This window comes from Sinocyclocheilus grahami, unplaced genomic scaffold (genome assembly GCF_001515645.1).
Source record: "Sinocyclocheilus grahami isolate Dianchi unplaced genomic scaffold, SAMN03320097.WGS_v1.1 scaffold598.1, whole genome shotgun sequence".
Lineage (NCBI taxonomy): Eukaryota > Metazoa > Chordata > Actinopteri > Cypriniformes > Cyprinidae > Sinocyclocheilus > Sinocyclocheilus grahami.
Window position 1 is genome coordinate 593,436 of NW_015505777.1, and position 20,543 is coordinate 613,978.

Genomic DNA, 20,543 nt, shown 5'->3' on the forward strand with positions numbered 1-20,543 from the left:
TGCAAAAAGGAGAGTGCGCGAAACTTGTCATTTGCAAGTGAAAAATGGGTTTGAGACTCGTAGCAGCAGATTCATGCCATTGTCGTTGTGCACTTGTGTTTGTGCTAGAAAAAGCATCCAAGGGAAAAAAATATATATATGTAAGAAAACATTCTACAAGTGTGCAAATCTCATAGCAAGAATTCAGATACTGATTTGCGGATGTACAAAATTTGTCTGTGACTTGTCTGTGACTACAAATTTACTGGTACACATATGTGGCTATTCTCTACAACTACAAATTCCGCTGGCTCAGTTGTTTTGCTCAAAAAATACCTACATAGATAATATATAGATCTACAGAGTTATATGTAGAGTTATTATATTTCTACAGGCAGAGGAGAATAGCCAAACCAAACCAAAAAAAAAAAAAAAAAGCACGCAAACCATTCATAAAGCACACCCAATGGAAAGCGCACATGCCGCTGGTGCTATACTGCCATCTAATGGTCGCTGATTTTCTTTGGCTCAGCTGCGTTTGTGTGCGGATTGTGCAAGGCTGAAAGGGCGGAACGAAAGTCTCAAAATTCAAATGAATCAAATAGAATGACTCAGAAGAGATGTCAACTAATGCACGTGTACCGCCTGATCCACAAATGCACATCTTAATCACTACATGCACAAATCATGATTCTTTAATACAAAATATAACATTTGTATTCACAAACATGTCTCTATTTGAAAAAAATGCTGCACATTCATGCAATTCTGAATTTCACAGATACAAGTTAAAAAGGCATTTGGTTGTGGATAGTAGGCTAAGATACATCTGTGAATTTTTCTAATCGATGGGTAGATGTGCAGACATTAATGAATAGTGCTGGGTCTTATTAATTGGTAGTTGTTTGTGTGTGGGTTGTGAAATGCTGAAAACTGTGAAAATAAAGTCTCAAAATCCAAATAAATCAGATAGAATCGACTCGAGATGTCAATGAATGCACGTGTGCCACTCGATCCACAAATGCACATCTTCATTGTTGCATGCGCAAATTCTGATACACTAATGCAAAATAAATCATCTGTATTCACAAACATGTTTCTATTTGTACAAACCGCTGCATTCATGCTAATTCTGAATTTCACAGACACAAGTTGAAATATATTTGGTTGTGGATAGTAAGATATATTTGCAACATTTATCAAGTTCATGGATAATTGTGCATGCATTTGTTAGTAAATTTGAGTCTAATTTCATCCCATACTTTTGTATTGTGCTCAGCACGATAGCAAGTTACAGCATCACAACAACAATATAACAATTCAGTCAACAAAAAGTTAACAATAAATGCCCAACTTACATTTCAGACACAATATTTATGTTGTAGCCCTACATTTTTAGCTCAGCTTACAGATCCAAAGGTCGAAGCAGAATTAACTGTTGCATGTTCCTGAATGAATCAGGCTTTTTGAACAAATCAGTTGAGCAAATGATTGACTGATTCACTCATACACATGTTCCCTTACCGCCACCTACTGGCGTAACGATGTAACCTGCAGAAGGTCTCATAGGACTAACTTACTGTTGTCTGGGTTTGCAAAAAGCTTCAACCTTGAAATATTAGTAGAGCACACACAAACCTGTAATGAGGCGAGTGAGCTGGACAATACCCTCTCATTTGGGTGGCTTTGATTAATGACAGGCCCAGTTTCTGATTACATCCTAATTAAAAAGGAAAGCAAGTGGATTTCATGGAGCATAAGATAGAAATGGGTAGAGAGCAAGCGGCAACCTTCCGGTCTCACTCGTGAAACCAAAAAGGAAGTGAATAAAACTGAAATTCATCGACTGGCCGCTAGAGGCTGGCTCCAAAAGGGAGTCAGTCCCATATACTCCCTATGTTAAAATGCCCAACTTTACAGCAGAAACATGACAACTGTGAGGGGGGTGCATTTTTTTATAACTCATCCGTTTAAATTATATTAAGCCTTAAAGTTCTGCATAATTAAGTGCGTGGCCGCTTGAGTGACAGGTGGATTGCCACTGCTGTCACCACCGTCGCGCTATGTGGGCATGGTTTCAGCAACCAGCTCTCACCTCTTTGCCCATTTTTGATTATCTGGGAGTGACGCGCTGCCAAGATGGCGACGGCCGGCCAGTTCATACTTTTTTTTAGCAAGTAAAAAGCCTTTTAGTATGATTCAAAAATGTCCACCTTCAGGTTGTGTACACGTCTTTTAGCTGTGAAAACTTTAATTTTTATAAAAGAAACATATGAATAACTTTGTTATTAATATTTCAAGAATAACATTTACTGGACTGAAGCAGTTTAGGTTTACTTGTTTATCCATACATCATTTTTTTTTTTTTTAAATCATGTTAAACTCTAAGCATCAAACAGGATACAACAGGCTTTTGAGGAACACGTATCTGTTTATTTTATCTCTCAATCATTGTATTGTTTGCATTATATCATCTTACAAAGACTCATTTATTTACATTACTAGCCGAATTTCATCACTTTTTGGCTTTCATATCAACAGTTGCACCAAATTGCATATTTGTGCATACTAATGTTAAATAATGTTAATGTTTTACATTTCCTAATGTGGAACATTGTATCCTTTTTGTTCAGCTCATAAGAATGATTACAATAATTGCATATATGTGTATAGTTTTTACATCTAGGACTACGAAATAAAAATGTATTTGATCTTGCAACTAATTAAAAAACTAACACCAACTCTCACACAGCTTTTTAAAAAAGCCTAAAAGTGCTTTGCATTAAAGGTGGACTGGGCACTTGAGATTTTTCCAAGATGAGAGCTTATTTGAAATAATATTAGAAATAAGAGCATCAAAGCACTCGGTATTCAACAGACTGAAGGAGTTCATGAGGAGGAGACGTCTCCCCAATCTATACAAACTGGGTACAAACATATTCAGTCTGGACACTTTTGGACACATAAAACGTCTAAATGTCATTGGACTAGTTGTGTCAGCATAAAATAGTAAGGTATAAATCCACTGTTAAGGGCATCATCATTTCTGGAGTTTTGTGCCTAAAGCCTTGAATATTATTTTTCTAGGTCAAAACCATGACAGTTTTTTCTTATAATAGAGAATTTTTGTCAAGTTTTCTTGCAGAAAGGGAAACTAGTTAGAAATAAGGAGTGCTCTGTAACACAGATGGATTCATTTGTATACAGTGTCTGTTTACATGGTCCAAACTGCCCACTACTCCAGTCTGTGTCGCTTTCTGTCTGTGTTGAGTCAGTTATTTGCTAGTTGTGCTGTCACTGTGAGTAACTGTAATGCTCTCCTGTGCTTATCACCCAAAATGCATTGCATTTAAGGCCATATACTCGAATATGCATTCAATAAGCATATGCAACACATGTGCAGCAACTGAAACATACACAATATAAAATGCATAAATAAAATGAAATATGCCTTATAGGTGTTACTTAAAACTGATTTATTGGAAATAAGTAGTTTATAAAAAAAAATACAGTTTGTATATGTATGTAAGCATGCTTGCATTTACTTATGTATTTGTGTGTGTGTGTGTGTGTGTGTGTGTGTGTGTGTGTGTGTGTGTGTGTGTGTGTGTGCGTGCATGGGATACGTGTGGAAAGTTTACTTTATTATAGTTTGGGAATACCCATTGACATCTTCATTTAGGAAAAACAATTAAATAAATAAAGTAATTAATGTTTTAACATGTTAGTCTGGTGTGGTTAATCACAGGAAAAAATAACACTCTAAAATGATTAATGCATATAATGCACCAGCTGGACTTTTTATCTGACAATTCAGACTTTTATTCTTGCAATTCTGAGTTTATATCTCACAATTCAGTCTTTTTTCCTCGCCTTTTTTCTTTCTTTCAGAATTGCAAGATATAAAGTTAGAACTCTAAAACATAAAGTCAGAATTGTGAGGCATAACTTCAAAACTGCATGACAGAACCTTACAACTACGAGGAAAAAAAAAGTCTGGATTGTGAGATAAAAAGTTGCAATTGCCTTTTTTAAATACTGAAAAAAAATGTATGAAAGGAAAAGCACAGAGAGTATTTAATTCACAGTGGAGCGGATCCCTCAAAAACTTGTGTTTTCCTCCCCAAGGGTCTCTGCTGGTCAGAGAAAAGGGTAGAGAGACCCTTGGAGAGCATATTTTTCAACTTAGAGATTGAAATGTGATAAGGATTTTAATGAGGAAAAATGACCTGAAAGATGTTCTACCACTGCATAGATCTGTCTCTCCACATGAACTGCATATATGGACTGCGGTGGCAGAGCAACAAATGCAAAGAGGCAATTTTCTGTGGCAGTTCCTGACATTAACACAAGCTGGCAGCTCAGACATTGAGCCACTCTGGTATTCCCACTAAGTAGCCATGGAGGGAGCCAGCAGCCTGATTGATGAGACCTTAATGAAGAGTCAGTCAAACCCTGTAACATCATTAGCTGCTGCTGGAACACTCAGGCCTTGACCAGGATAAAAACTGGCAGTGGACCGTAGGTGTACTTGACAGGTAAAAGTGACACCACCTGCCGATACACAACCTGATCCTGGATGCTGGTAGATTGATGGGGAAACATCAGGACTACAGGTAAACAAGAGACCTTTGAAACATGGCTTTGTTCCTTCAGTTGTTTTCATGCACAATATAGGGTGTGATGAAAAAAGGTGGAAGTGTCACAACAAAATACAAAGGAGATGCATCTACCCATCTATCTCTATCTGTCTGTCTGTCTGTCTGTCTGTCTACCTATCTATCTATCTATGTATCTATGAACCTTTATTATAATTAAGCACTAATCAAGCAAATAATTAAGCACCAATAAGTGACAATAATTGAGCACTAAATCAGCATTTATTTTAGCATTTAGCTTTTCATCACAGAAATAAATTACATTTTACAATATATTCACATAGAAAACAAAGTGTGAAAGTGTGGGGTGAGAGTGCAAGGCCAAAAGAAGAACTCGGTGTTGGTAAGCTTTTGCCCCCAAAAGCAAACCTCAGGCACTTCCTGTGATGAGGAAGGATGGAGACATGTGTATCTTTTAGATCGACCGTGCCAAACCAGTCCTCAGACGATCTGAGACACGACTTATTTGAGTGCGAGCGTGCTGAAATACAGTTGCCTGACTGAGCGGTTCAAATGACGCAGATCTAAAATAGGACGCCACCCTCCATCCTTCCTCAGAACGGTGAAGTACCGACTGTAGAACCCGGACTCTGCTACGTGAGGAGGGACCACCTCGATGGCCTCCTTCCTCAAAAGAGTAACTACTTCTGTTCCATGACCAGAGCCTGCTCGGGACCCACCATAGTGGGGATGACCCCGTTTAAACTGAGGCGGAGGAGAACTGGATTCTATAGCCTCACTCTACAGTGTGCAGGACCCACCCACCGAGACACGTTAGTCTACTAAGGGAATCAGTCTCTCGAGACTGACCTCTGGTGTAATCAGAGCGGCTAGCTCGGTGCCCTGAAGCGGCGAACCGGCAGGGGATGGCCGTACTAGCTGCTCTAGAGACCTCCGTGGAGGTCGCGAGCCTCTTAGCACCGCTACGTTTCCGGGCGGTAACCGAGAGACGCGCTTGCCGGAGACCGCTGCGCCCTGGAACACCGGCAGGGTTGGAGGACCGATCTCCTGAGGGCACTGAGGAGTGACGGGCACAGTGTAATGCAAGCATACGCAGTGACAAACGACTCTGACTGCGTGTTTTGCTCCCAAGCAGACAACACACAAACTGTGTGTATCCCCACCTGAAATGTAGCGCAGGCAGGGAAGAACACACAGCCTGAGATGCTGCCCGCTCTCACCGTGTGTTTGACTACACTCGTATTGGTAAAATAAAGAGTGATAATGGACAGCCAACACCAAATAAGACTGACACACACACAGAGCGCTTGCTGAATGACAGAAAGCTGACGCCAGTTCCACCGCACATGCTTTTTTGCTTCCTGGTCGCTAGGTCACCCCGCCTGTGACGTCTCGCCCATCCATTGGACTGATTACACATGTGATTCAGAGCGTGGTCATGCTGGAGGTGTTCCCGTAGTGTTTCGACGCAGCTCGAATTCCTGAAGGGGAATCTGCATTGTTAATTATTTTGATCTTTTATTTAAAAAATTCACATAAATCTAACCTTTCATTGGAGAGTAAGAATTTCAAATGGGGGGCAATATCATTATGACATAAATGTTTTTCTCTAATACACATTGGACACAATTAGTGGCACCCTTTTATTCAATGCTTTTTGAAACCTCCATTTGGCACAATAACAGCTCTGAGTTTTCTTATATAATGCCTGATGAGGTTAAAGAGCACCTGACAAGAGATCAGAGACAATTCCTTCATCCAGAATATCTCCAGACCCTTCAGATTCCCAGCTCCATGATGGTGCTTCTCCTCTTCAGTTCACCACACTCATGTTCTATAGGGTTCAGGTCAGAGGACTGGAATGGCCATAGCAGAAGCTTGGTTTTGTGCCAAGTGACCCATTTTTGTGTTGTTTTTAAGGTTTGTTTTTGGATTATTGTCGGGTTGGAAGATCCAAACATGGCCCATAATAAGATTTCTAACAGAGTCAGTCACTTTTTGATTTAGTATCTGTTGGTATTTGATAGAATCAACAATGCCATATATCTAAACAAGATGTGCAGGACCTCCAGCAGAAATATAGGCCCACAACATTAAAAATACAGCAGTATTTTCACTGTGTGCACCAAACCCATCTTGAGTGTTTGTTGCTAAAAAGCTAATTTTTTTAGTTACATCTGACCATAGAAGCCAGTCCCATTTGAAGTTCCAGTCATGTCTGACAACAGAATATGCTGGGGATTGTTTTTGGATGAGAGCATTTTCTTTTCTTTTCTTCCTCCCAGACAACATGTGGTGTAGGTGCTGTTTGATTTTTTTTTTAAGGTTTTCTGACCCTGAGACTCAACTATTTTCTGCAATTCTCCAGCTGTGGTCCTTGGAGAGTCTTTAGCCACTCAAACTCTCCTTCTCACTGTGCATTAGGACGATATAGACACACGTCCTCTTCCAGGCAGATTTGTAACATTTTCTGTTGATTGGAAATTCTTAATTATTGCCCTGATGGTGGAAATGGGAATTTTCACTGCTTTAGCTCTTTTCTTAAAGTCACTTTCTAATTTGTGAAAATCAATCATCTTTTGCTGCACATCAGAAATATATTATTTGTTTTTTCTCATTGTGATGGATGATTAAGGGCATTTGGCCTTTGTTTTCCCTCCTATTTATATTCCTGTGAAACAGGAAGCCATTGCTGGATGATTTCATGTTCATAATCACCCTGGTATGCTCAAAATTGTAAATATGAATGGAAATATACTTCACAGATATTTTACTCATAAGAATTTCTAGGGGTGCCAATAATTGTGTTCAATGTGTATTTGAGAAAAACATTTATTTCATAATGAGATTTTCCCCCATTTTCAATTGTTTTAGTTCAATGAAAGGTTAGATATTTGTGATTTTTTTTTTTAAATAAAATATCAAAATGATTAACAATGCAGATTTATTTTCACAGCCTTCTTTGATCATATTTACCAAGGGTGCCAATAATTCTGACCACAACTATATATATATATATATTCAGTTTTTGCAAATAATCATCTTATGTTCATATCCTAGTTTCCAATAAGATACAAGATGAAAATTCTGAAATTTCAATAACTGGTTTGGCAGTCTCCAGCACCTCCTGAAGGAAGACACAATATGCTCACCATGGGATCTCCCTCAAATTACACACTCTGTTTTCATTTGCACCATACCATGTGACCTGTTCCTATGTTTTCATCCTGATACATTAGAGCCATTATGAGGTGACTTTCATGAAAAGCCATTAATTTATTAAGACTCAGAAGCCAGTTGAGAATAAGTAATACACCTGGTTTTAGTATGAAAAAAGACAGCCTCATACAGCCTTTTTGTTCCATTGCTACAGTTATACCAAGTTTGGAACCAGAGTAACATCCATTAATGTAATGTAAAAGAACTATTTAACCATCAGTGTTGCCAGTAATTGCAGCACCCATACAAAAGACTGCTAAAAGCTCCAACTGCCTTTGAAATCCAGAAATATACGATGGCTTGCTCTCTAATGTTATGTCACTGGAGTGTTCATATTGAGAGTAAATAGTCTTCTGCTATTTATATATTTATGTAGTACTCTGTTAGTCACACATAATAATGTGCCATATTTTGTTCATTGCTTTATTTTAAAAAAGGTGCACAATGCAAGTATCTATCTATCTATCTATCTATCTATCTATCTATCTATCTATCTATCTATCTATCTATCTATCTATCTATCTATCTATCTATCCATCCATCTATCCATCCATCCATCCATCCATCCACCCATCTATCAGAAGTTAGAAGCTTAGAAGCATTAGAAGCTTTCTTCAATTATAAAACATTGCGAAACTTAAACCTTTTCTGTCTGTTAATGATTTGGAAGTTTTTGTTCATGCTTTTATGACTGTAAAGCACTTTGTCCAACATGTGTGACTGTCTGACTGACTGTCTGACTGATTGACTGACTGACTGAAAATGTTATATGAGACTTCAGTTTCAAATAAAGTTTTTATTTTCCACAAAAATATTAAGTAGCACAACAGTTTTCAACATTGATAACAAAAATAAATGCTTCTTGAGCAGCAAATCAGCATATAGAATGATTTCTGAAGGATTATGTGACACTGAAGATTGAGGTAATGATGCTGAAAATTCAGCTTTGCATCACAGGAATACATTATCTTTTTTTAAAAATATATATATAGAAATCAGTTTTTTAAAGTTGTACATTTTTACATTTGTAATAAGATTTCACAATATTGCTGTTTTTACTGTATTTTTATCAAATAGATACAGTTGCGAGTACTTACCTTGAGGAATGACAGGTTGCGGTTTCTTTCAATACTGGTGATCTCCAGATTACCCATGACCACCTCACAGTTCTCATAGAACTTGCGAAGAGTTTTGTACTGCTGGTCCAAATCTGACAGCGTGCTGAGCTTGTTATCAGTACCAGGACACACTATAGCGGAGAAAAAAAGAGAGATTGATCAGATCACTAAAACGGTTTTGCACCAGCAGTTCATTGAGTGGAAATATATACAGTTTGCAGTATATTGCCAAAATAAGAGAGGGATCATACAAAATGCATGCTCTTTTTTTATTTAGTACTGACCTGAATAAGATATTTCAAATAAAAAATAGTTGAATAGTAGCTTTTTATTTTAAATTATTATTATTGTTTGTTCGATTTGTGATACTTGTTCAGTAGTCCCTTGTTTGTCCTGAATGGTTTTTGGTTTTCCAGCATCTTTTGCATATTTGAACCCTTTCCAACAACGATTGTATGATTTTGAGATCCATTTTTCAGAAAAAAAAAAGAAAAGCTGTGTGTCACGAATCCTGTCCATGGACTTCCGTTCATTCACCACCAGAGGTCACCCTTTCCATTACATTGACTCTCGCACAACACAAACTGTTGCATAGCACCCCGGACTACATATCTCATCATTCATTGCACTGATTACACACTGCACTGATTGCACTGATTGCACACAGCTGTTTCATATCACTCACTGACTATATAACACCCACTCAAACAACCATTCTACGCTTAGTATTGTTTAGCCTGTATCCCGTTCCGAGTCTCTGTGTTTCCTTGTTTTGCCTTGCCTTGCCTTGCCTTGCCTGTTCTCTCAGTTTCTGATCTTTGCCTGTTTTCCTGGATTTTTCCCTCTCGTCTTGCCCCTGTGATTCTGTCTGCCGATCAGTGACCTACGCTAGCCCTAGGACTATTCTTGTGTTTTGCCCGCCATATACCTGTTTGCCATCGATCGACCCTGCCAGTGTTTGACCACTTCTCTTGTGAAATAAAGCTTGCACATGGATCCGCACGCCTCTCGTCTTGTCAGCCCCGTTACAGAATACTCAGCCCCACAAGGATCCAGCAGCTTTTCTAAAGGACTCTGGCCAGGTATGGACCCAGTCACCCAGCTACTACATCTTCGGCAAGGAGGCATTTATATTGAGGAGTATGTTCACCGGTTCTGTGTGCTATCATACCAAGTTCCACTGTATGATGAAGTTTTGTTTAAAGACTTGTTCCGTTGCCATATTATGTATGTAACCTACATGTGACTTATCAGGTCTTAATTATTTATTGTGTATGTATTTTTAATAATTATTGAATCGCTTAATGGTTCGTATTCAGGTTTGGTATGTGTGAGTTTGAGAATTCATGCTTGAAACGTTTCTTCCAATCACTTCTTTGTCAAATGGTTTTTCTCTCTCAGTGATATTGCTTAAATGTGGAGACTGAGGCAATAAACAAAAAAAAACTTAAATTGCAAAGAGTGTCCCACTTTCACTTTTCACCGGGGTTTAACACACTGAACACAAATGGCATGTAGTAAGATTAAAGGTGCGGATAAAGTACTGACACTCGACATATTTTGCCTACTTCAAAAAAAGGCATCCTAGAAACATTTCTGTTGGTAAATTTCCATTTAGTTAAAAGTTTTTAAATATGGAAGTAAATTTTTGCCTCAGGGTAAAAAAATAAATAAAGCTAACTGTGGCTGTGTGGTAGAGCATTTTGTTAACAGCGCAAAAGGTCGTGGGTTCGATTCCCAGGGAACACACATACTGGTAAAAAACGTATAACCTGAATGCACTGTAAGTCGCTTTGGATGAAAGCGTCTGCTAAATGCATAAATTATTTATTTAATAATTATTTTCAGAGATGAAAACCGGCTTCCAAAGTTTGAAAATATGCAAGCTGATGGTTTGCATGACTTCAATTTGATTTGTGCACCAGTGTTAATATCATTAACACAAACTAAAACGGTTAAAATTGTTTTCATCAATTGAATTAAAGCTGGAATAAATTAGTTGATTTTAAAAAAAAAACTTAAATGAAAAATGTTTAAGAAATTTTGTCATGGCAACTAACTCAAATAAAATAAGTTAAAATAAAATGAATTAAAGCTAACTAGATATTTTTAAAATATGAAAAATAATAATGATAAACCCAAACATTAACACATACAGTAAAATTACTAAACCTAAAATGAAATTTTTTCTCTCTCAGTGATATTGCTTAAATGTGGAGACTGAGGCAATAAACAAAAAAAAACTTAAATTGCAAAGAGTGTCCCACTTTCACTTTTCACCGGGGTTTAACACACTGAACACAAATGGCATGTAGTAAGATTAAAGGTGCGGATAAAGTACTGACACCCGACATATTTTGCCTACTTCAAAAAAAGGCATCCTAGAAACATTTCTGTTGGTAAATTTCCATTTAGTTAAAAGTTTTTAAATATGGAAGTCAATTTTTGCCTCAAGGTAAAAAAATAAATAAAGCTAACTGTGGCTGTGTGGTAGAGCATTTTGTTAACAGCGCAAAAGGTCGTGGGTTCGATTCCCAGGGAACAAACATACTGGTAAAAAACGTATAACCTGAATGCACTGTAAGTCGCTTTGGATGAAAGCGTCTGCTAAATGCATAAATTATTTATTTAATTATTATTTTCAGAGATGAAAACCGGCTTCCAAAGTTTGAAAATATGCAAGCTGATGGTTTGCATGACTTCAATTTGATTTGTGCACCAGTGTTAATATCATTAACACAAACTAAAACTGTTAAAATTGTTTTCATCAATTGAATTAAAGCTGGAATAAATTAGTTGATTTAAAAAAAAAAAACTTAAATGAAAAATGTTTAAGAAATTTTGTCATGGCAACTAACTCAAATAAAATAAGTTAAAATAAAATGAATTAAAGCTAACTAGATATTTTTAAAATATGAAAAATAATAATGATAAACCCAAACATTAACACATACAGTAAAATTACTAAACCTAAAATGAAAATTGAACATATAAAAATAAAAATCAATTAATTAATATTAATAAATACTGTAATAGTGAATAATAATAAATAATACTAAAATAACACTGTTGTGTACATCACTTATATCAGAGAGAGTCAGTTTATCATTCTTTTTTTTTTATTATGTTGCAGTTCCTAAAGTTACCGGATAACTAGTGTGTTTTATTTACTCGCCAAAGCCAACATTTACACACATTTGACAATTGCCGAGAATTGTTACATTATGCAGCATGTTACAGAATTCAATCAGTAAGGCCTCAACAATCTTGGCCTTCAACTTTTAGTGCTCTGAGCTTTTACTTTACTATGACTTAGAGGCAAACGTGTTTCAAATGAAATGTTCAATATAAGGGAGACTGATGTGCTTAAAATCGAAGAATGATAAATGAGAATGTGTCCTTTTGCTCCCTGCTCACACTGACCCAATAATCCATGATCATTTCTGACGCTAGGGGATTCCTTTCCATACTTCAATGGCATTTTTGGACAGAAACTGAGCCCTTAGCTTTAGAGACTTGAAAAGCCCACATCAGAACTTCAGGATATGGGATTCAGGCAGGATCAATGGAGTGACAGATCACCACATTAACACCCATCCCGCTATTTCACACACTTATCATTCTTGACTCTGTAAACCCAAGCTCCTAGGGCGCTGATGTGCAACAAATTTGTTCATCACATTTGCCTCAATGAGATATCTGCACTTTTCAGGTCTCCCAAACGTTTATGTTTTCATCCATGTTCTTAGTATGTTTACATTGCAAATGTTAACAGTTTATTGGCCTATGTACTGCAACCAACCAACTAACAAACTAACTACTTTTGTATTTTAAGTCTTTTAATAACAAAATGTTTATTTACAGTAACAGTCTGGCAAAAATATATTGCCATCTTGAACAGGATAATGTAACAATATGAACAATCATTTAACTATTGTAAATTAGATGTATAAAAAATGCTGACTTTAACTGAACACTCAATTTACACAATATTTTCTCAAAATATAATAAAACATATTCGAAAACCGAAAATGTAGACATCTATGTGCAGGCTATTGGAAGATTTTGGAAATTACATTAGGAAGAATGACCACTTCTGCAATAATAATAAAAAAAATGATAATTGCAACTTTTTATTTCACAATTCAGACTTTTCTTCTCAAAATTGCAAGTTTATACCTCATAATTGCAAGATAACATCTTGCAATTCTGATTTTTTTTTCCCCTCAAAATTGCTTTTGTTTTTACTGTTTATATCTATATAGCCATTTATATCGCAGTTTAAAATGGCAAAGTCTCACAACTGTTACTCACAAAGCTACTTTCACGCAAGAAAAAAAAAGAGAATTGTGGGATATAAGCTCTGGTTTTAAAAACTGGATTGAAATTATCTTCACTTTCTCAGTAAATCTTTATATTTGTGAATATAGTATGGGAATAATCAATAATATTTTGATACATCGATTTATGAATATATTTATGTGCAGTTTAATTAATTTAACATATATATTTTTTTACATTTTACTGAATGATGAAACTAATATTAATGCAACTATGATAGTGTAAATATTAATCGATATGCTACAGTAAATGTTCAAATAATTGAACCAATTTATGATATTCATCACCAACAAAAACAACAAAATCTTGTAGTAATTGTGCCATCTCTGCAACAAAATTTCCTCCTCAGTCCAACTATGAGTATAAGGGAACAGGCTGTTTTTACGGAATGTTGGCGATCACTTAACGGCTCAGAGATTGGCCAATGAAATTGCAGCAGTCCCTCATCCATCATTAGCTGACGGGGTCAGAGTGAGCCGCCCTCTCCTCATGCTAAAAACTCCAGTCTGCCCTGAATCATCATTCTCTATCACAAACCTTAATATATCCCATTGATTAAACCAATATCAGCAAGTGACACCAACCCCATTTGGCTATAAGGACATCTGTGATGAACTTGGACACAGCTTTCTCTCTCGGTGAGAAAATCATACAGTATAATTCTTAAGATTTCACTTAAAGGATATCTAGGTAATGTTTTGCATCTTAAAATAGCCCTATCATAGCCTAAAATGCAGATCACAACAAAAATCGAGACCCAAATGTAATCCTTTAAGAATGACGCTGAAGACCTGATCAGAGTTTGCTGCCTTTTTAATGAGATTAACCTTAGTTCTCACATTCTGAATCAACAATAATTTGCTTAAACTGCAAAAAAGAAGGCTGTAAATAGCAGAAATATGGCATGAAGTGGACATTGCATGATGCAGTCATCCAATATATAATCAGGTGACTATAAATCAGATTCATGCTGTAATCCATATTCTTATTAAGAGTCACAGTTGCTGAATGTAATATAGTAAAAGTCATATCTCAGGTGGACGGCTATTGTAGGAGGTCACTGAAGGATGTAAACCATGTTGGGAGTAGAATTATGTTCCCAATCCATCAAACTTGGGATCTACCGATGGCATTTTGCTGCTGGGATGAAGTATATGAAGCAACAAATCTACAAAGAAGCGTAGGTAGGTATGGCAGTGTTGTGCACATGACAGGGAACATTCGGTTGAGCAATGTGATGGAAATTGATGTTTGTAATAGACATAATCATGCATCTGCATTCCAGGCTTCCGAATGTAATGTGTTCCCATTGCAGTTAGGCTGTTCATATCAAAATTGACCGTAATATCCCCAGCGATGAGCAGACAGTTTGATGGTTTCCTCTTGGAAATGAACTCTGTCAAGTGCAATAACATGAATCAGCGTGTGAAGGGAAACATGAAAACAATTGAGAGATTACCCTTAAATACTTTTCATGTATATGTCCATTTGATCATTACTGCTGAGAGTGACACAAACTTGTGAAAAACAAAATTGCATATGCACAAATTCTTGCTGTGTAATTAAAATAAACAAACTATTGCTTTAAGATGAAAGCTGTGGCAGGCAGTACAAAAAATATTCTATAGTTTCTCTGTCTTTCTAACTAATATTGAGAAAGTCCATATCCCGTTGTCCTCTCACATCAAAATCCACCAACATATTTGTTTGCTTTAGACTGTTTATTTGCTCTAAACATTGCTTGATCTGTGCATATTTCTCTCCTGATTCAGACGACACAACTTTTTCACTGGAGAAAGCAATATTAGGGATAGAGGACTTGTTTAACTGGAAGAAACACTTTGGAGTTAAAAATGTCTTGGTGGATGTGTTTCCTACAAACATGCAGCTTTTCAGTTCACTGGATGGACTTGTTAATTGATGGATTGGAGTCGTGTGGATGATTGTGATGTTTTTATCAGCTGTTTGGACTCTGCCAGCACCCATTCACTGCAGAGGATCCATTTGTGGGCACGTGATAGGGTGGACTGGTCCTTTAAATGATCCTGTAGGACAAACTGAACTCTACCACATGCCATATTCAGGAATGCAAGCAGTGTCTTGAATCTCTAAAACCTTAATGCATTTATTAGCATGTACCTTTATTGAGTAGATAATGCATGATCCAAAAGTGTGAATTATTTAGTATCAGAGGTGAAATTTAACCATCTACAGAGGTTAAAACCTTACTTAAAATGTTAAATGTACATATGTAATGAGTTAAATTCCTGTTGTTCAAATATGAGCTCATTTTCACGAGCTAGGCCTGTAGCAGTTCCATTCAAGGGACAAGGTTACATCATAGCTGGCACATTTGCTTGCAGTAATGTATGTTAAAGTCACTCCACTTTAACCAAGCGGTCTGGTTTTAGTGGATGAAACCATCTGGACATGAGCTGATTTTGTGTCAGCATGTTGACTGAGTTACTTCCTTCGGCTCTGGCTCTTTTCCGTATGGTTGTATTTTAACATTATATATTTTATCTTGAAATATATCTAATTTTACGTATTGTGTTTGGATTCTGATCTCTTATAATCTAATATTTGATAGTGGATTCAGGCATACAAGTTTTGAACACGCTGATGTGAGACATCTACTCTGGGCCAATCATAACATTCTGACTGTGAATATGAATGTGAATGTTTGACACAAAAATTAAAACATCAGCAAAAACACTGACCACGTATACCCGTCAATGTTTACAAACACAACACCGGGAGGCACAGCCCTTAAGAGGTAATTTCCAGTTAATGATGACCGGTAAATTTACCGGTATTTTGAAATTGATGTGTGAATGGTGCTTCACTGGAAAAAAGACGGAACGTCGTTGCCTGTGTGAACAGTACATTTTTGTATTTACCGGTAAAGTTTTACTAGTAATTGTACGGCAATTTACTGGTATTACTGTGTGAAAGGGGCTACAGATGACAGTAAAATAGGGTGACCATACATGCCGTTTTTCCCTGACATGTTCTGGCAGGGTTGCCCAAAATGTCCAGGTACTGGCTTTGTTTTCTTATTGACATGCTTTCCACAGTCCTCACTAATTATAAGTGAGTGTATTTGCATTGCTTTGACTTTCTCAATAGATCCCACCTTCCCACATGCTGCGATTGGCCAATTATGTACAATGCCTCCATGCTACTGGTCAAACTATTTTTTTCAGTCATTACCTTCAGCAAATATGGAAACAATGGAAGAACATGGAACATGGAAAACAAAAACAAAACCTAGATATTTTAGAAATCCCAGCCAGGAAGACAGGACAAAGAGGAGGATATCAGTAAGGAATGTGTGGTAATTTACAATAATCAGTGTCAGGTATGAATGCATATTAGGTTAGTTTTAATAAAATTGATTGCACTCCCTTTCATTTGGCTGACACGTCTGTTTGCAATCGCTTTAGAATGAAATTAAAATTCTGTCATTCATGTCAAAGAATCACACAAATGTTTTCCATACAACAACAGCTCATAGTGACTACATTCGTCCAACTCCAAACGCTTCTAAAAGTACCATAAATGCATTATAAATAGTCAACAGCTTCTGTGCTATACTTGTGCTATACTGAGATATTGCTTTTACACAATAGTCTGATGAATAATGTCCATTTTGAATAACTTACATTTTAGACTACAACTTACTACACAAGTTACTTCGCCTATTTTTGGTCTGCCAACAAAAAATAGTTTCAAACAAAGTCCTAGCAGAACATAAAATGTTGCGAGTCTCAGAGCAATACTCACGTTCCTAAATGAATTGTAAATTAATGTTTTGAACAAATAGATTTGATGAATGATTCAGTGATTCACTCATAAAGCATGTGTTTAGTTCCTGAATGAATCAGGGCCTTTGAACAAAATTAAAGAATGAATGATTCAGTCATTCATTCACTCAGTCATTAATACAGTAAATTGTTTTGTTCCTGAATTAGTAAGTGTTTGTCCTTTGTTTTGTTCTTTGACGAATCAGTGTTATTTTTTTAACAAATCAGTTGAATGAATGAATAATTCGCTCATTCATTCATATAAACAGTCACTTGTCAGGTTTAGATGTAAATGCAGAAGGAGTCACTGACAAATGATGAATGATAGTGATACTAAACCTGTTGTCCTTCGGACTGCAATATCAGCATGTTGAAGATGTTAAGGATGAATTGTGTGTCTCTCTGTCAGCTGTATTCAGCACTGCATGTAACATGCATTGCAGACAGCTGTAATAGAAGGTAGGATTCCAACAACCTGAAGAAGATTGTGACAGAAGTGTGTGAGAGTCACTGATCAAGCGTGTGCATGCCCTTCTTAAGAGGGAATGTTAATAGGACATTGCTATTTACATAACGTTTAAGGAGATGTTCAACAAAAATGAAAATATTACCATCAATTTACTCAACCTCATGTTTTTCCAAACTACAAACTCTTTTTTAATGGAACACAAAAAGAAAAATTAGGACTTGAGCTTCAAAAAAGATGCACAGAAGTGGTCATATGAATCATTCTCTATATTCCAGGTCTTCCGAATCATCACTTCAAATGAGATATTAACAATTGAGTCAGGATCACAATTCCGTGAATTGAGCTTGGATTTGTTAGATTCATCAATGAATCATTCCATGAACTGAATCAGTGATTCACTGGCATATTTGACTCAAGAGAATGATTAATTCACACATCAGCTATTGCTGCTTCTTTGAAGAACACATCAAGGAGAACAAGGATGGATGTTCAAATTTCCAAAGTGAAAATTTTGCACTTTTTGTCACATAAAACTACTGTTTGAAATTTATTTTTCCCTTTATGTCCATTGAAAAGAAAGTCACACAGCTGACTTTATTTAAATTCTGACTTTGTTTTGTTATGAACTCAGAATTATAAGTTATAAAGTCAGAAGTGCAAGTTCTATCGTGCAATTACGAGTTCACATCTCGCAATTCTGACTTTTTTCTTGCAATTTTGAATTATTTTCTCAGAATTGTAAGATTAAAACTCACGATTGCAAATTATAAAGTCAAATTACTTATTTTTTTATTCTGTGGTGGAAACAGGCTCGATATTTTCTGCTCCATGGCACACATGGCCAGTTTGCCTCTCATTAACCAAAAGCTGGAGACAGGTGTGCTTGAAACCTTTGGTATTCACAGTCTTAATATCTCTGTTTCATACACACATACAGATTTGGAGCCAGCGCTGGGCCATTCATCACCCTGCTCTGGCGTTCCTGTCTTCTTTACTAACAGCCACACACAAGGGCCTATCTCCGACTACTTGAGTTTCCATAGAAAGTGCATGCACTAGAGACTGCACCATTAATCCTAAACAATCACTTGGGCTGGAACCACTTGACACGTCTGACATTTCTAGCAATTCACAGCTGATTTCTTCTTTACATGTACACCACATCCTCGCTTGTCATGTGCATAATGCTCCATGTTACACCTCACAAACATTTGCAAAAATGCTTCCAGAGTTTAGAGTCATAAAATTTACTGTTACACAACGAGACGTTATGCTGTAAATGTGCAGTTGAATGTTTTTTTTTTCCTACCTGGTCTGAATTAAAAAAATTGCACACTGCTGTCATTCCATGTAGTCAGGTTTGTTCAGTAATAATACAATTTAATAAAGAAACAAAACAAACAAACAAAAAAATTATATATAGGTAGGACATTCCTATGTGGTTTCTATGGTAATATCAGTAAATATAGTGTGTTGTTTGCCTTCTGGGTAGTTGCCAGGGCACTCTTGTGTGGTTGCTAAGGTGTTCTCAGTGGTTTCTGGGACAAGTTACCCCTTACCCCAAGTATGATCAATAGTAAGTCTAGCAACAATATTAAAGGGGTCATATGATGCGATTTAAATTTATCCTTTCTCTTTGGAGTGTTACAAGTGCTTGGTGCATAAAGAAGATCTGTAAAGTTGCAAAGACTAAAGTCTCAAATCCAAAAATATATTCTTTATAAAAGTTAAGAGTCAACCACGCCTACCTAAAATGGCTCATTCTAACACGCCCCCACATGTCTACGTCACGATGTGGGAAGATTTGCATAACGCCACCCAAATGTTCACGCAAAGAAAGAAGGCGTAACTTTTATTCTCGCTGTAGTTTTGTTGTTGCCGCCACAGCCATGTCGTGAAGACACTGTATTTCGTAGTGAAAGCGAAACTACTTTGTTTGGCCTTCCAAAAGAGGATGTTATCCACTTCGTCATGCCTAGAGCTGATCCGTGCTGGTCGCTGAGGAAATACATCAACTTCGTGCTGTGGATCGCCGGATTGGCTTTCACCGTGGAAGAAGCGGAGTCCAACCTGGGGTTGTCACATGTGGCTGCCGCAAGCCCCACCGGCCGCGCCATTCTCAAACACGCCGGCCGTTCCTCACTCAAGCCCTCCCGCCGCCGCTCACTCGAGCCCGGCGTGTGTGACGCTGTGTGTTTCGTTGTGAAAGCGAAACTACTTTGTTTGGCCTTCCAAAAGAGGACACGACTAGAAATCAGTGGTTAAGTTGTATTTACAACACTGTTCCAGAACAGTTCAACCCAAATATTCAAATGTGTGCAGCGCATTTTATGGAGGACTGTTTCCTGATCCTGGGAGAGTAGACTACAATACCGGCTGTTCTGACTTACAGACTGTTAGTACGTTTTCATATTTAAAGAATTTGCCACTGAAGAATTAAACACGAGTTTTGAGGAATGTAGAGTAGCGTTTGTTGTTTGTCATTTCTCCGATCACAAATGCAGACGTGGATTTATGTTTACGCGGCACGATGCAACGCAAAGCGTAAAAAGACAGTATAAGTCATTATAATCCGTAATTACGTCCCCACTGGATGCAACAAATGCCTCGTTTATAATGAGTTTTAATGATTTTGTCTCGTCGCTCCGGCCGGACAAGGCATCACAATATGGCAAGGGGTGTAACATTTCCGTCACACGCTTCGGACTCGTAACCCAAAGGTTGTAACCCCACACTAACTGTAGGTGGGGGGAGTGAATGTACATCGCTCTCTCCCACCTTCAATACCACGACTGAGGTGCCCTTGAGCAAAGCACCGAACCCCCAACTGCTCCCCGAGCGCTGCAGCAAAAAAATGGCTGCCCACTGCTCCGGGTGTGTGTTCACGGTGTGTGTGTGTTCACTGTGTGTGTGCACTTTGGATGGGTTAAATGCAGAGCACTAATTCCGAGTATGGGTCACCATACTTGGCCACATGTCATGTCACTTCAAT

The 20,543-nt window shown here is 37.3% G+C and overlaps 1 protein-coding gene across 1 annotated transcript in view; it reads right to left on the bottom strand.

Moving 5' to 3' along the window:
* LOC107557316 (receptor tyrosine-protein kinase erbB-4-like) overlaps nt 1-20,543 on the bottom strand; it is a 141,575-nt gene that overhangs the window by 96,717 nt on the left and 24,315 nt on the right. The window contains exon 2 of the mRNA XM_016240702.1: nt 8,915-9,066. Within this exon, the coding sequence (XP_016096188.1) occupies nt 8,915-9,066 (152 nt within the window). The remainder of the gene's footprint in view (nt 1-8,914; nt 9,067-20,543) is intronic.